This window comes from Montipora capricornis, chromosome 11 (assembly GCF_036669925.1).
Source record: "Montipora capricornis isolate CH-2021 chromosome 11, ASM3666992v2, whole genome shotgun sequence".
Taxonomy (NCBI): domain Eukaryota; kingdom Metazoa; phylum Cnidaria; class Anthozoa; order Scleractinia; family Acroporidae; genus Montipora; species Montipora capricornis.
In genome coordinates, this window is record NC_090893.1 from 40,964,940 (window position 1) to 40,982,562 (window position 17,623).

The 17,623-nt window shown below is 38.0% G+C and overlaps 2 protein-coding genes across 6 annotated transcripts in view; one reads left to right on the forward strand and one right to left on the reverse strand.

The window, feature by feature from the left end:
* The window catches only part of LOC138024274 (uncharacterized), an 847,896-nt gene that overhangs the window by 743,788 nt on the left and 86,485 nt on the right, over nt 1-17,623 (forward strand). The gene's annotated exons all lie outside the window — the stretch shown is intronic.
* LOC138024233 (uncharacterized) overlaps nt 1-17,623 on the reverse strand; it is a 42,432-nt gene that overhangs the window by 24,044 nt on the left and 765 nt on the right. For both annotated transcript variants that reach the window (XM_068871363.1, XM_068871362.1), the window contains exons 2-7: nt 14,790-14,937; nt 14,244-14,570; nt 13,496-13,801; nt 10,979-11,311; nt 9,896-10,013; nt 3,780-3,982 (exon numbers count right to left, since the gene is read on the reverse strand). In XM_068871363.1, coding sequence (XP_068727464.1) covers nt 3,780-3,982; nt 9,896-10,013; nt 10,979-11,311; nt 13,496-13,801; nt 14,244-14,570; nt 14,790-14,937 — 1,435 coding nt within the window. The remainder of the gene's footprint in view (nt 1-3,779; nt 3,983-9,895; nt 10,014-10,978; nt 11,312-13,495; nt 13,802-14,243; nt 14,571-14,789; nt 14,938-17,623) is intronic.

The window sequence follows — 17,623 nt, forward strand, 5'->3', positions numbered from 1 at the left end:
TCAGAATGTAATGACTTGTTGGATATGAGACTGGTTATCGCCAACTTGACACTACGCGCCTCGTTACCTATTTACAATCTCATATTTGATGTGCGCTCGTGGAATAATTGTCAAATAAATTTCAGTTTACAGTTTAACGATGAAATTATATACGAAATGGATCATATATGAACAGCGGATATGAAATCAAGCGTAAAGCCTGAAAAATTCAGGACTTCAACTACAATTGCAAACATCGCGTTCATAACTGCGAGGATCATAGCTTCACTTAAGTTTACAGCTTATTGAGTCAAGGGAATAAATCAAGTGAAAATATTGAAGGGCCGCAGCCAGGATGAAACATAGTTAAAATTTAAAAAACGATCTCTGGTTAACGCAGATAACAATTCGTGCCCTTTACCTGGACAATACAACATTCTTTTTAACAAATATTCATAAATTTTCTACATTCTCATCATTTTGCAATGTACGTTTTTATTTAAATTTTCTCATCGATTTCTTATCATTCATTTTACCCGTCGAAGACTGCAGTTCGGCAGTCGAAAGCTCGTAGTTTTTAATCATTTTAGCCAGAGATCGTTTTTTGGAATAAATCAAGTGTCCCTTATCCCTACATCAACAACACTTTCGAAGTCAAGCCCGTAAACTAGTCCTTTAATCGCCCTAAACCGGCTCACCCTTGAGAGTCGCTTGCTGCTATATGCAGTGTCATGACATAAGTGCAATCACACTCATCGACATACCGCTATATAATGAGATTCACGTTACTTGGTATAGGAGTCACAAAGTGACCCTCTTACCATGACGTCATCCAAAACTCCAACCAAAGAGCAATACATGAATTGAAGTTCTTAGGCCTAAGGGAACTCCTTTTAACACATTACGAAGTACAGTACCGCCTGGAAGTATTGACCCCTTTACCGCGTCATTGCCGCGTCGCCCTGTCGCGACTTTCCCTCGGTATTCCCGCGGTAGGCCGCTTTTCTGCCGAGGGAAATTTACGGTCAGGCTCCAAAGTTGCCGCGGGAAAGTCAACCGAGGTAAACCCTCGGTAATTAAAATTCCGCGGTAGAGTTGGGTTTCCGTCAACTTTGTGTTTCGATAAGCTATTGTAGATTGTAATGTTGAAATCCCACCGAACAACAGAAACTGAACAAGTTTCGGCTGAAAATTGCGAACAGCAAAGAGGGTTGTAGCCGCTAATCATGCACCTTGGTTTCCTTTTCCTTTTACATGCGAAAAGAATATCCGTACTGTAGCTAGATTCCGACCTCATTTGAAATCTTCTTTGCGACATGCATTTGTATTTTGATTGCAGTGATTATTTCGAAGACTTATGGTGGACTATTCATTTGAAGGTTCGACGCTTGTCCCACTTGCGTGGACTTCGCCGTCATTTTATACATTTAAGTTTATGGGAGAATATGTCCGCTTGTTTTTTGCAGCTCAGCGCACGGAACATACATTTATTCATTTATTATTTCGAAATCCTGCAAACAGGAGAGGGTTTTGACAATATTTACAAACTGAAAGCTTACACGTTCAGGGTGAACGGCTCGAAAACCTTGCGCGACCAAGTTACGACTTCTTGTGGTTTCCTACTGCAGTATTGCTTTCTAAGGTTGTTTAGTGTAACAAATCACAAATAAGAAAAACACTCCAAGGAAAGAACCCAGGATATCAAACCCCTGAAATAGTCGAAAATTATTTGATCTAAACTGAAAAGGTTGTTTTCGTGCTCTGGGTAATCATTGGCGCATATCGGCGTGGTTATGCAAATTTATCACGAGTGGACGCCCGCTGCGAAAAGAGTTGCACGTGAAAGCGCAACGTGAGCACTGGAGCAAAGATGGTTCGAACATTCTAAAGTTTGTTTCGCTTGCTGGTTTTGCATTTGTTAAAATTCGTTTGCAAACGGTGAGTTTGTTCAGATAAGTAAGAGACTTCTTTTCTCCACTAACTACAGTCTATTCTTAAATTTGTTTTCCATGCGTAATCAAAATGCTGCAATTAAAAAATATTTATGGAAGTCAAGTAGACTATTGCACGACTGATAAAACAACGCGAAAATGTATTTTGCTGCAATTGCTATGATATAACAATTTATTGCTGATGAAAAGCGATGAAAAAAGAAACCATTCTTAAATTATTCGTCGGTGCGTTTGGTCTCAAAATAGTACCGACAAAGGCTCCGATGCCTCGGCAGAACGTTGCGATTAAAATTGAAATTTGACAAGTTTAACAATAGTTCGTTTTCACTGTCACGCATTAAAAAAATAAATCGAAAACCATCCAGTGGAAAAAGTCAAGAATTCGTGATGTTGTAGAAGATAAATGAAGAAGACACTTCTCCAAGTTTTAGGCCCGTGCGTTTCCCCAAACTTCAGATATTCGTCGAAATGTTTCGCAGAAATTTACAGAGCCCAGTATGAAAACGCCATGTTGGTGCACATCTGTGGTGCACCAATATGGCGGCCGGAAAATAGTGTCAACATCTGTTACTTACTTTGGCTATCTAGGCGAGTGATCATCTGTACTGAAAGACAGCTATTTACTTAAGCACTTTTCCTAATGCTTTAAATTCTAAAAAGGCTCAAAACCATGAGATAAATATATATTTCTCAATAAACTTGATCGTCGCCTCGTGTCACGCACCGCTATAGCTCAGAAATTCAAAATGCTCTGGTTTCCAAACGAAGCACGCTATTGAGCTTTAAAATTTCAAATGGATACAAATTTACCGCCTCATATGCCTGATGAGGATAAAAACTTTCGTGGCTCTTTAGTTTTGGATTTTAGAAAATGATGACGTCACGTGAAAACGATCTATAATACAATGTATGTGGAAGGAATACCTGCTTTTAACCAAAATGGCGATGATAAAACGAAGACAATCGCACAAGTTTGAATTTCAGGTCTCCAAATAAAATAAAGTCAGGCTTAGACGAAAAGAGATACAATTGAACCTTTTTCAAAACCAAACAAATAATTTCTCACGCACACATACAGTATTACAACCTGGAGAACAACGAGTGTTGCGTTGGCTGGATAATCAAGCGGTCGCTTACACTGTATCTTTAAAGAAGTCTTCAGTTTTACATTATGTAAAGATTATAAAATTTGAGTCCTTACGTAAATGGCACACTTTCTCATTTTGATTACAATTTCTTGCATTACGAATCGATTCTTCCGCTTATTTTATAAGAACAACAGATCATTGTTCTTTCCCGCGGCAAGCCTCGTCTTTTCTCCAGCGGCAAATTTCCCGCGGCAAAGTGCACCTCGGTTTTACCGAGGGAAAAGAATTTGCATACCTCGGTGCCGCGCGTCCACTACCTGCGGCAAAGACGAGGTATTGCCTCGTCCCTAGGGGTCAATACTTCTAGGCGGTACTGTACCATTAATGGCATCATGCTTCTGAATGAGACGTGTGTCTTGTGCAAAGCAAAAAGCTACTGTATCACAATGTCCAGGGCATAAATATTTGACACCTGACTACATGTAGATGACTAAAATTTTTCCAGACTGCAAAGCCCTATTCGATGTAAAGGCTAGCCATACCCAAACAGCCAACAAACTATATGAAGAGGTATTCAACTATTGTTGGGCAGTTCTCTAAAACAAACATCGAAAATAATAATACAATGCAGTTGAAGTCGAAGCTAATAGTTGATGCTTGCATTGCGTACTTATTTACCTTAATTGACTCCCGGGATACAAATGCAAGGTAATTACTTCGGTGTGTGATCCATACAAGGAATAGACACTTTCATACCCACCATGTAATTCTTTAACAGCAACGATCTTGTACTTGAAATTTTTCTCACACCAGTCTTTGGTATTCTTGTTAAAGAACTCCAATCCGTCAATCAATTTGGCTTTGTGCACTTTCCCAAATGCTCCTTGACCCACCTCTTCCAATTTTTCTATTCTAGCTGGAGGAATTTCGCAGGAATTCAGTGGTTTAATATCCTTTGCTGTCCTAAAAAAAAACAACCCAAAGGAACAACATCAATTACAGCTATCCAGATGTGGAACGAGGTTTCAGTAAGTTATGGGACTCACGCAACGTCACAACAAATTTTATTTTAGGTCGCAGAAGGAATGGGGCTTATCCCTAATAGTTGGCTACGAGTGCTTTACCTTTGGACCATAAACAAAATAGAGCTTTCACAAAAGCCTTTCTTGCTATCTTTTTGTTTTGTTTATGCAACTCTGAGACTACGCGAGACCAATCCATTGAGGCTTAAATGAGATTTGGGTCACAGATCATCATTTGAACAAACCCACATCTTTCCTAATGCTACCTCTTAGAGTTCTAAAGTGTGATGTCATGAAAAAACTAAATTTGTGAAATTATGCCATTTTTGAGGTATAGAGTATTTTCACTCACGTGATCAGTAACCTTGTTTTTCTACCGAAATAAAAGAAAACATTTGCATGATAACACAGCGCAATTTCCGGAGAATTAGTCAGAGACATCAACATGGCCGCCATCCCTTTCTTTAGCGACATCAATGTGGCTGCTGTGGCGTCACGTGAAAACACTATTATGAAAGGACAACATCCAAAAGGCCTACTCGCCAAAAATGAGCATTTCAGGGCAAAATGTCTTTGAGATATTAGCCCAGTTATGCTCATGTGACAATTATCTCAGTCTCTTTACTGCTAGGACTGAAGTGTCGAAATGGAGTACATTTGCAATTGTACAGAACTAGATGTTTCATGTTAACCCCGGGTTAATGAATTGAAGAGACTTATTTTTCGATGTTGACTCAGGGGTACTCTGACAAAATCTCAGTGCCCATTTGCAGGAGTCGAACCTACGACATTCCGATTACTAGTTATTTTGATGCTCTGCCCCTGAGCTATAGGAAACTAGTGGAAGCTACGCCATTAAACTACAATCATGGACAAATTCTTCGGAACAATTCAGCATTTTATCTTTCAACTCACTTATCGCATATTCTGGACTCTTTTGCAATCCTCTTTCCCCCATTCAATGTCACTTGAGGGAAATGAAGTGAAAACAGTGTGCAGAACTGAGAGTGGACCAGTTTATGCCCAACATTGATTGGGTGGGGAGGGGAGTGGGGGAGCGCCTCAGTGAAGTCCCAAAAATGTGTACTGGAATGAGTGCTCCAAAGGAATTTGTCCATGATCGTAGGTTCCAATGACAACTGTCCCTCTATACTGCAAGGACTGAAATTGTCTGCAGCGTGCATTGATTTCTTGCTATATAAATGAAGTGGATGACAAATGTTAATCCCGGTGAATGAAATGAAGAGAGGATATTTCCGATGGTAACTCAGTGATACTCGGAAAGAATCCGAGAGCTCCTTTGCAGGTTTTTAACCTACGACAGCCTTCCGATGACTACAGTATTTCGGATGCTCAAGCACTGAGCTATAAGAGACTCGTAGGAGCCATGTCATGATCCATGATTTCGATGGTGTCTCGGTCATACTCGGAAAAAATCTGAGTGCTCGTTTTTAAGAGTCAAACCTACGACCTTCCGATTACAACTTCGGATTCTTTACCACTGGGTTATAGGAGACTCGTGGGAGCTACAATCACTGGTGAAAGTCTTGGGACGCTCACCCTTTTAGGTTAGTTTTCTTATTTAGTTTCATTAATTGTATTAAATACGAAAACCGCCTGTTCACGCTTCAATAAACATGTAAATAAGTTAACCGGATTGAAAAGCCCTGTACAGGCCCGCAAATGATCGCGTCCCGGAAATGATCCCTGGACCAGAAATGATCCCCAAATTGGACAGCAAATGATTCCCGGACCAGAAATGATCCCCAAACTGGACCGCCAAGTGATCCCTGACCAGAAATGGTTACGTCATCAGTAATTAAGAATGGAATGGACTCGAGAATTTAGAGACAGGAGAAAAAAGGAAAGGAACTTTATATTAAATGTTTTAGTATGTTTACGTCATGCCGAACTCATCACAGACGATTCAAGGGAGACAATAACTTCCACAAAATTCACTTGTCCCACCAGACATGAATTCTTGCAGGTCGAATCCCGAAATGTCGCTTATTTTTTCTTTATTACCTTGCCAGAGCATACCAGCGGCTGGAAAAAAGTTAACAATTCTAAAAGCCTCTGCCTATCGTTATGATAAGCTTCGCGATTTAAGGACAGCAAAGTGCATGAAAATTGAAAAGGCAAAATCAAACCAGAAAAGAGTGAGCTGCACTACCTTTTAAGATTCACAATTTAAAATCGAACAACGAATTTTTGACCCCAAAATAGTAACCGCATTCAAAATAGATGCCGTTTTGTCATTTGCATGATAGATGAAACTGTATCATTTTGAAAATGCTCCACTTTTGGCAGCGTTTCCCTATGGTTTCGATTGATGTCGTGTAAACAGAATGCGTAACGGTTAACCGCATCAAAAACGTTCATCCGTTCTCTCCCAGATACTATTTTTAGCTTTGTTCTCATGCATTCAGTAAAAAAAATTTCAACGTGCAAGTGAATTCACCGATTCAAGAATACATGTAAGTTTGAATGGCACTCTTAAAGACGCGAAAATTTTAATTTCGTTTTAAAAGTTGAGTATCTTATCTGAAATTTGTAAAACAGAGTTTTGAAATTGTACAGCAAGAGCGAATTGTGAAGGATAATGAATTTTGAAATAAAAGAATACAAACTCGTCATAATCTCCGAAATTGAAACTTTCAACGACAATGGAGACCCTGGGAAAGACTGGTTAAAGTTTTGCGCAATTCCACAGTGTAGGGAAAGCATCGTAATTTTTTTTTCCAAACTGTTCACATAAAATATTATTTCTCGCTAAGCGTTGCATCTTTTATGTTCAAATAACCGCTCAAATTGAAATTTTTTGCGTGATTTTTAATATATTCTCTGTCAAAATTTGCATAACAATCAAAACACAAAAATAGCCACGCAAGAAACAAATTAGTCGCATTTACATGTACCTCTTTGTCGAATTTTCATACTTAACACAGGAATTTTTAGTTATTGTAAAAAATCTTTCTCTATTCGTTAGCAATCATCCTTTCAATTTACATTGCATTAACTCTTTGTAAAAATGCATGCAAAGTAGATTGTGACGTCAAAACAGGAATAGACCCATTCCCCTTCTCACTCGGTCGTGAACAAAAAATGTTTGTATTTTCGCATCTTTCGAAGCCTATAAAATGGAGGATTTGTTGGAAAAAGAAAAAAAATGGCTGCAATGCGTTTCGAACAGGTGCAAAGATTCATTTTAGCAAAAAAAAAAAACAACATTTTGGGGTTATGGGCACTTTAATGTAAATTTCTTTTTTCTAAAATCCCATGTAAAGGAATGCTGAATTTTAATTTTTTCACTCGCTCTCTCCGAAATCCAGCAATTGGTAAGCGCTTTACGTCTTCGTTTTGGTTTTATTTGTCGATTTGCTCTTGCTTATTTTTTTCTACACGAGCTTCACTTGTAACTTTTTCTTCGGGATTTACTACTTTCAGTCAATACAACTTGCTGGGCACATTGTCGTCCTAAAAGTTGCGCTTATTGCAGCCTAAAACGGCCCTTGCCACTTCAATAAATATTGACCAAAACACATCTTACACATACTGTTACAGATGAGTAATGACCAATGACAATATACCCCTGGCAAAGCAGATTTCAGTTTTTGCAATACATAAAAGGTTTTGGATAAAAGCAGACAAACTAGTATTCGTAAAAAATGGACAACAACTTTGAGTTTACGAGACACGTTTCGATCGATCATCGATCATCTTCAGTTGCAAGTGTTCGTTACAGTGCCAATTTGAATTTGTGTCAATGTTACAATATGAACTTACATTAATACATTGCCGTTAGAATTTTAAATTACCGGTAAACGTTACAACGATTCTAAATGCAAACAATCGAATAAGGCGCGCACGGACAGTGTAACAAAAGAAATACAAGGAAATACAACAACAACACCAAAGACTACAGAAAACTAACACTGAAACATAAATGTAGCTAAAAAGATAGAGTAAGCTCCGCATGTTTTAGCTGCCTATTTAGACTGGCATTTTCCCAGCGGATATGAGCAGCCTCTTCGAGCAACAACTGGAAACGATTAGGTGCCGTATCTATAATGGAGAAGCAGCTATCAGACCAATAGTCTCTTCAATTGGGACTTATAATTATGAGTTAGCTAAGTATTTATGTTGCCTTCTTCAATCTTTTCATGGGCCACCACGAAAATATTTGGTTGGAGAAACTGCAAGGCGTCTAAAATTATATCGACTATACGTTGATGACACGTTTTGTGTACATGTATTTGAGACGGAACAAGATGCACTTTCATTTTTTGATTTCATTAACACCAGGCACCCTAACATACGTTTTACCATGGAGAAAGAGGTGGACCATAAATTTCCTGTTTTGGATGTCTTCATTCTTAGCCATTCACAAGGTCCTACAACCACCGTTTTTCGCTATATAACGTTCACGGGTCTTCTAACTTATTACTTTAGTCAAGAGAGTATGAAGGTAAGAGAGGTAATCCCTTATATTGACCCTGTTCTTATCGTAATTCCTCTTAAGTTATTTTTAGATCTCCTGCGAGATCCGGTATTCCCACGAGGGTATCTGATAGCCAATCATATGTCCCCATTTTACCAATGTTGTGAGGGAATTTGCTCACCTGTCAACTTTTGTAAAAATGGGGACATATGCATGTAATTAGCTATCAGAGAACCTTCGTGGGAATACCGGATTTCCCAGGAGATATAAAATAACTTAAGAGGGATTACGATGGGAATAGGGCCAATATGAGGGATTACCTCTCCTAGCTTTATACTCTCTTGCTTTAGTTTCACTGCTCCATCGTACAAAATTGGCCTTTTGAGAAAGCTTGTTGATAGAACCTTCAAAATCAAGAACAGTTGGGCGGGCTTTCACAATGACGTTAAGAATTACCTCACTTTCATTTTATGCCCTCTTCCCTTCACACCTAATCGAGAAGATACTTCAGTATATTACTAGTGCCCAGACCCCCTCAACTAATGGCAAGTTTTAAAGTTACCTTACGTAGGGTCCTTTTCTACACAAGCTCAGAGAACTTCAAGATTACATAAGCTAGTCAAGCGTTTTTGCGTCGATTTAGATATTAACCTCGCTTTTTTCTTCATTTAAGATCCGCAACATGTTCAGTGTGAAAGATCCTGTGCCTTTCCACCTCCGTTCGCGTGTCGTATATAAATTCACTGGTGCAGGATGTAATGCCTGTTACGTCGGGGAAACATCCCAACACATTTCGGTGTGCATCCGTGAGCATCTGAGAAGGGACACGACTTCTCACATTTTGCAACATTTGCAACACTCTGAGGAATGTCGAATCTGAGAGTTGCTTTTCCATTTTAGATACGGCACCTACCGGTAATCGTTTCCAGTTGTTGCTTAAAGAGGCTGCTCATATCCACTGGGAAAATCCCAGTCTAAATTGGCAGCTAAAGCATGTGGAGCTTACCCTATCTTTTTAGCTACATTTGTGTTTAGTGTTAGTTTTTTGTGTTGTTGTATTTCCTGCCATTAAGCACTTAAGTTTGTTTTTCTTGTTACACTGTTTGTGCGCGATTCTTTGCATTTAGAATTGTTGTAACGTTTACCGTTAATTTAAAATTCTAACGGCAATGTATTAACGTAAGTTCAAATTGTGACATTGACAAAAATTCAAATTGGCACTGTAACGAACACTTGTTACCTGCATGAAGATGATCGATAATCGATCGAAACATGTCTTGCAAACTCAAAGTTGTCCCTTTTTTTATGAAGAAAAGGTTTTAATCTTTTTAATTGTTAAGAAGCATTGTGTTACCTACCTTAATTCATGAGTCATTAAAAACTACTGTACCAGTTAAAAGAAAAAAGGCTTACCACTTTGCCGGACGCTTCTTCCTTCTCTTTTTATGGCAAGAAAAACCAACAAGGAGTAGAAAGCCAAGAAAAAATACACCGCCAATGGAAAAACCAAGAATACTCGCCATGGAAAAACCTGGTCCAAAATGGCACAAATTATTATTGGTACAAACTAGAATCAAATTTTCAATGCCGTAGTTTTAATGAAATTCTAAGCACAAAGATTAACGTTACATGCAAAGCTCTCATGAACTGCAGGTATATCTGCAGATGACTTCACACGCAATAACTATAAAAATGTGCAGCATGAAGCATTATCACCGATTATACATCAGTCGGCAACGATAAACTTTATGCCTTTGAAATCTAATGCAACGTTTTATGAAACGTTTTCCCTAGTCTCTGGATATTACTGCCCTTTTATGCCCCTAATAAATATGGAGATTCTACAGTTCAGATTTCAATGAGACATAAATGATATGAAACAAACAGCAATACAGTTTCATTGTGTATTATTGCTGGTGAGCATTGCGATTTATTCGTGAATCACACTTTGTTTGCTCTAAATCACACCTTTTCCCCGGCCAATGAGAAAGGAACACTAAAACAAAATAGCCAATCAGATTTGAAGCCAGGCTTTTATAAGAAAATGAGATACAAAGAAAGCCAATGTGTGGCGAAGTTCATGTTTAAACTGTTTTTGATCTGACTTTAGTCCTTCGTTACTCTTGACTGAGCTTTTGACACATGACGTCTGAATGTTTCTGTTTTGCACACAAAATGTATGTAAAAGCGTTTCTGGTTCCACTTTTTGATAAACCCGTCGCTGGATCAATATACTATTGGTACTGACTGAAATCCTGTGTTTGAGCGATTTCTAAATAGATGTAATAAAGTGGTAATTGAACTTGAATCGTGTCATGTGCAATTTTGGACTGAAATCATACTTGCGATTTGAATTCGAAGATTTCACAAGGCTAATTTCAGACCAAATTGCACTCCACTCAGTTAATTACCATTATAAATTACTACCGGTATACTATCGTAAGAAAACAAAAAACATGGAGGCAAAAATGTAAAAAATTAACTCTAGGTCCTCGCCTTGCGTTGATCTTTCGAAAAATTCTGTACCCAGTGTTTTCACAACCTGAACAGGACTCTTTGGTCCATCACCAACAGAAGTGAACGCCAACACCTGCAATTTATATTCTGTAGATTCTTGCAATCCAGTAACTTTCTTTCTGTACACTGGAGAGTTGGAAGCATTGACCAAGTGAATATTTGGTTTGTCTTCTGACCCTTTCCTATTAATAAACAACTTAAATCCTTTGATTACTCCATTTCTGGAACCTGTGGGTAGCTGCCCCCATAATGCTGTGACACTTGTAGAAGTGCTTGCAGTCACCGTAAATCCACTTGGAGCATTAGAGGGAACTTAAAATAAACAAATCAAACAAATAATAAATGACTTTTGTTCATTCTTATAACATGTGTTACAAGAATAAGAAAAATTTGAAAAAATTATCAAGGTTCTCTAGTCTTTGGCACGTGAACAGCAGTGGGCATTATCCTGTTCCACAGGCCCTCGGGAGGGATGGTTTCTCGCACTCACTTTTTCCTCGATCCCAACCATTTTTATGGTCATCCCCACAAAGCGAGGCTATACACCATCACAAAAATACACTGATATTTTATCTAGAAGAATAGTTCAGACTTGAAAACTTGTAAAAAAAATACATAAGCAGCTTTAATTCGGTTAGTTGTCTTGTTTGTGTGTGTTAATTAGCACTCTGCATGGTCTCGTGTGATCTAAGAGTGTTTTTTGCGTGCGTAGAGATGGTGGTGAAAGGGAGAAAATTGGCTATTAATAGAAATTTACATCAACTGAAACTATAAACAATAAACTTAAGAAAAAAGAGCTTTAGAATTTTCCGTGTTCTCCAGTGAAGTTTCTTTAGTCCTGGTCTTAGAATCTCTCTTCTGTTCAGTGAATTGACTTGCTACAAGCAGAGCCTTTCTTTCTAATACCGGGGAAACAACAAGTCAACAACAACTTTATTCACATTACTTGTTCCTTTGCACAATACTGTTAGAGTGTGGACAGTATTTAAACATGCACAGCTTGGATGCAACAAAATGTTGGAGGAAAAGAAAAATCAACACATGTGTTAGCACACAGAACTGCAAAGTCTTTTGCGGTTTTAATTCTTTTTCTTTCTTTCATGCTTTAATTCCAGCCTGGATCTTTTAAGGCACCCTTGACAATTTCTTTACATAAGATTAATTCGCCTTCCTTGGGATCATCTTAAATTTGCAAGTGACCAGCTCTGAGTCAGGCCTTCTGATAGGGTGCGATTAAAAAATGCAAATTGTGCGAAATTTGCAGGGCAGATTATGCGATTAGAAAGGCCAATTATGCGATAAATATTGTAAATTATGCGATTTTTTTCTGAGCATATTTAAGCTTGTTTTTCAAGGTTTCAGGAAAAAAAGGAACACCCTAAAGACATTTTGAACATAAGGGAACAGTAGTTATGAATCTTGATTGATATTAGTTGAGACAAGTTAAAAAAATGGGGTCTTCTGCACTATTGGTGTACCACCTTAAAAGTTGACAGGACACAGCTAACATGCCAAATGAATTATCAATAATTATTAATATTCCTGTATGCTACGACTAGCTTCTTACACTTTGTTTTTGTGTGCAGTATTATATTCTGAACAGATTTGCTAATCTGAACAAAGGGCGTGTTTGTGTTACACCAATTGCCGAGTCTTTAAGAATGAGACTCGTACCAGGCCCCTCAAATGCAAAATAACGCCTTGAACTTTGAATATTTACGAAATTGAAGGTAACAAAGGCTTTTTAGCCGTTTTCCAAGGTAAATCATCTTTAAAATGGTGTACAGTATGCAGGAACTCCTAAGAAACTTGTTGATATATGTTTTATTTTATGAATTTTGTGCGTTCTTTTGTGAATTATGCGTTTTTTCATGAATTGTGCGATCGGATGCGATTTGAGGTCGATTGTGCGAAATCGCACCATCGCGTAATATCAGAAGGCCTGGCTCTTAGTTGGTTGCAGTGCAGTTGCATGTTATGGGTTTGAATCCAGTTTAATGAGCATGGATTTATTTCAGGCTTCTATTTACAAGTGATCAGCTTGCAGTTGGCTTGATAACTCAGTTCTTAGAGCAAGTGCAGTGCAATTGCATGGTCATGAGTTCGAATCCCATTCAAGCCTGGATTTTTTAGTCTTCCTTTTTATTGCTCAACTAACCGTAATGATCTTTCCAAATTTCATTTCATTCTATTCTACAGCTCAAATATGTATCTAGGTTCATACTTTCCATAAAAAGGTTTTCTTTTGTAGCCAAAAGTTTAGGGAAAAAGTGATGACTGGAACATTCCAGTGGTACATACAAGTACATGGAACAGGTGCACATGCAATGTAATGTAATAAGCCATGAAAAAAACTAAAGATGATATAATCTGCAGCCTTAAAACAAAGATCTTCTTTTTTTACCTATACATTAATTTAAATGGGTCACAGGCTGACTTACCTAACTTAAAGGGAGCCTTGTTTTAACAAAAGTTAAATTGAACAATATCACTTACTATCTTCCTTTGTTCTTGCGAATTCAACAGAACTGTTCATTCCATCACCAGCGGAGGTAAAAGCCAACACACGAAATCCATATCGCGTAAATTTAGCCAATCCGATGACATTTTTTGTGTACATCGTGATGTTGGAAACAGAAATGTTTTCTAGTCTGTTAATATCGGAGCCTTCTTTCCTGACGAATATCTTAAATCCTCTAATGGTTCCATGTCTGGAGTCAAGGGAAGGAAGCTGCCAGGACGCTATGATAGCCGTAGATGTGTTAGCAGTCACTATAAAATTGCTAGGAGCTTTTGATGGGACTGAAAGATTTTAAATGCAGCAAAGACAAGAAATGAGAAATGAACTTTGCCATGGGGTGAAATGTGATTCAACCATTCTTAATTGAAAAGCAACTTTCTTCCTTTCTTCCCAATAATTAAAGGAGATTAATTTGATGAAGGAAGTGACATTTTAAATGAAGAAAGATGGCTTATCAGGAACAAAAAAAAATCTTAAATAAATGAATAAATCAATCAATAAGTAAAAACACCATGGCATTCCACATTTGCAAATATGTCAATTTCTTTCAACTGCATTTGACTACTTTCTCCAACACCACATGGAATAATTGGAGATAGAAAATCTATAAGAAAGGATCAGCTGTGTCTATGGCCATAGGGAATTGCGATTTTCATTGCTGTAATTCACGACAATGCCCCCAGTTGACTATACTAAGCCTGAGAAACTGATAGGGTCTCTTACCATCTTCCCATGTCCTTGCAATCTTCGAGGAACTCTTTGGTCCACACCCCACCGAACTGAAGACGCACACTTTAAATTCATATTGTGTGAATTTCTCAAGCCCTGTGACTTCCGAGGAGAAAACCAACAAACCATTCTTAATTCGAACGTTCTTGGCATCTTTGATAGTTTGTATCTGTGGTACGTTGGAGCCTTCCTTTTGGTATAGAAGTTTAAAGGACATCAAGTTTCTTTCATTGTAGTAACGTTTTGAGAGCTCCCAAAAGACAGCGACACTAGTCGATGACTGTGCAGTCACACTGACAAGAACAGGTGCTTTAACAGGAACTGGCATGGAGAAAAAGGTATTAGTGAATACAGAACAAAACTGTACAAGTCTAGAAACACCATTACTTTATTCAAATGTACCAATTTAATTCTCTCTTGATAATTACGTAACTCGACTTACAATGCTAACAGCAGGCTGTTAAACACTTTTCCTAAACACTTTTTCTAAATGATAAGATGGAGTTGCTAAAATGCATAGAAAATAAGTTCATCAGTTACCTAGAGACTTAAGTGTTCCATACAGCTCAACTCTCAATGCCTTATGACCAAAAAAGTCAGTTGGCTGAAAGCGGATGAAGCTCGCTATGATAACCTCCTCAAGATTATGCTTGACAATGTCGTTTCGCCCAGTATTTCCATGAAAGACCTGCAAAAGAAATAAGACTTTATGCTGATAATTATGGTGACGATGATACAGATGATGACAGTAGCCTGAATATAAGCTGAAGACAGATGCCTTTGTTTGGTAAGACAAATTCACGGTGTTAATGTTTACTTTCAAATTGAAAAGTTTAATGTCAACTGTCTCAATATCAGAAACCATGGCTTTTTTAAGGACGGTGCCCACTACTTCAAAGGTATTTTTTCCGAGTTTATGAATGTGCGGGAGAAGAAAACCTTTACAAGTGTTATTGAAATCCAAAAAGAAAATTGGGAGTAACCACACATTTTTCAAAGTTAATTAATCAACAATAGCTGTAAAATACAAAGCAATGTATAGCGCTCTTTTCCAAATTGAAGCTCCAAACAATGGATGGTTATCCTCAATTTGCCTTTTGCATACCAAGAGCACTTGCTGAGTTCTGCTTTCTCCGCATAGTTTTAAAGCACTCAAAAATATTCATTGTATTAGTAAGCACCATCGCTGGGAACTCCGAGTATTTCGAAATGCGCAGAACGTATGGTCAATAACAACTGTAGGCACTGTCCTTAAGTGGACTCTAAAATCATGCCTTCCATTTGTCTTATCTCCCTCTCCCTCAGCAAAACGACGAAACAAAAACTTGAGGAGCCCCCTAAGAAAAATAAACAGGTAAAAGAAATAAGACCGATGCTGATCAAGTTCCACTAGAAAACCAGCTTGAAGAGAATCCACTCAGCTGCCAGCAGATCTTCCTCCAAGATCAACTCCAAACAGAATGAACAAAGCAGTAAAATAATGAACTTTGTAGTGTCAAAGCCAAACTAAATTAACTTTCAACTCTCAAAAAAAAGTATTTTCAAAACGTGAAAATAAAACGTACAATAGATGCATTGTATTCCGGTATTTTCTCTTTTACCGGTAATAGTAACTCCACATGCACAGACTCACAGCATTGCAATGGAAACTAAAATGGCAAAATAATAGTGACCAGCTCCCAGTTGGATTGATAACTCAGTTGGTAGAGCAAGTGCAGTGCAATCGCATGGTCATGGGTTCAAATCAAGCCTGGATTTTTTAGGCTTCCTTTCCATTGCTCAACTAACCGTAATGATCTTTCCAAATTTCATTTTATTCTATCCTAGAGCTAAAATATATAAGGGTTCGCGATCCCGCTAACTTGCCCACTGGAAACGTTTCATTGACGACAGGTTTTCAATGTGGACCACAAGGGAAAACAAAATCAACCTTTTTGGTGAATTCCGAACAATTTCCCTCCAACAACCAAATATACTCGCGAATAAAGAACAACAAGCTACGTAGACTTGTCAAAACAAAGAGTGAGTTAGACTGACTAAATTATACTGAGAAATACCAGAAAGAAGGTTAATATCAAAATTATAAAAAAATACGACATCCAAGAAAATAGCGACAACATAAGAGAAACTCGAAAAGTAATAAGCAGTACCTTAGGTCGTAAGACAATAATGATTAACGAGTTTTCCAGTGGGGGTCGATCATATACTGATAAAAAAAGACATAGGGGTAAAATGAATGTACATGTACATTTCGGTATGCTCAGGGAGAAATTGGACAAGAACATTCCATATACAGGTGCCCCATGCGAGAAAAATTCGTAAGTAAGAGGGCATCTACAGGCCTCGAAAACGAGTTATATGACAGTCGGTTCCAGACAAAACATATCTGGCGTTTTGAAGCAACAAAAATAATAAAGATATGTTTAAAATAGCATTTCAGCAGTTCTTTGACAATTATTTTACTGTGAATTTCCGTAAAAAGGAAGGCTTTCTTACTTCTATTCAATGTATTCTTATTCCAGAATACAGTCACTTAAACGCATCCTTAGTATATGCGATAAACCTATTGAAAGGAAAGCTATCATAAAGTTGCTCAGCGTACACACTGATTAATTTAGACTGTCATAGGATAATCACATATTGCACATCGTACTGACCTAACGGCCAAAAATGGCTTGTGTATGCTTTGAAATACTCATCCATATTCAATAGTCGTTTTGACCAATCGGATGAATTTCTCAAGTCACGTGAGTAAGTCGTTATACCTGGTAATTCACCCAACAAACCTGAAAGCCTGGCGAGGGATTTCAACGTGGCCCCAGGGATTTCAAAATAGCAGGGTAAATAGACGAACAATGGAATGCAAAATGAAGAATTATATAATACCAGGAGTGACATTACATGTATGCAATGCCTCATGTTTATTAACATATGCATTTCATGACTCCTTTCTTTGTTGTTCCTTGATATCTACCACTCGGAGAAAACCTTAAACGACCACCTTGTTGCGTTCCTGGTAACCTTTGCAATGCAGTCTTTTTTTGCAATGCAGTCTTTTTTCTCTTGTTCTTCCACCGTCTTTGGCCGCCTAATTTAACTGTCGTTTTTAAGGCATGTTGTCGTCGGTTCAAGAGCCCCCAAAGTGATATGTCCATAAATGCACACCACAACAAAAATGGCAAAAAAGAGAAAATAATGGCGAATTTGGCAAAAATGGCGAAAATGACAATTTTGCCACAATCGCCAACAAGGAAAAACACAAAGCAGTGAAGGGGGCCCATAAAAGTTGGCGAAAGCAGCGAATTTGGCAAATATGGCGAAAATGACAATTTTGCCACAATCGCCAACAAGGAAAAACACAAAGCAGTGAAGGG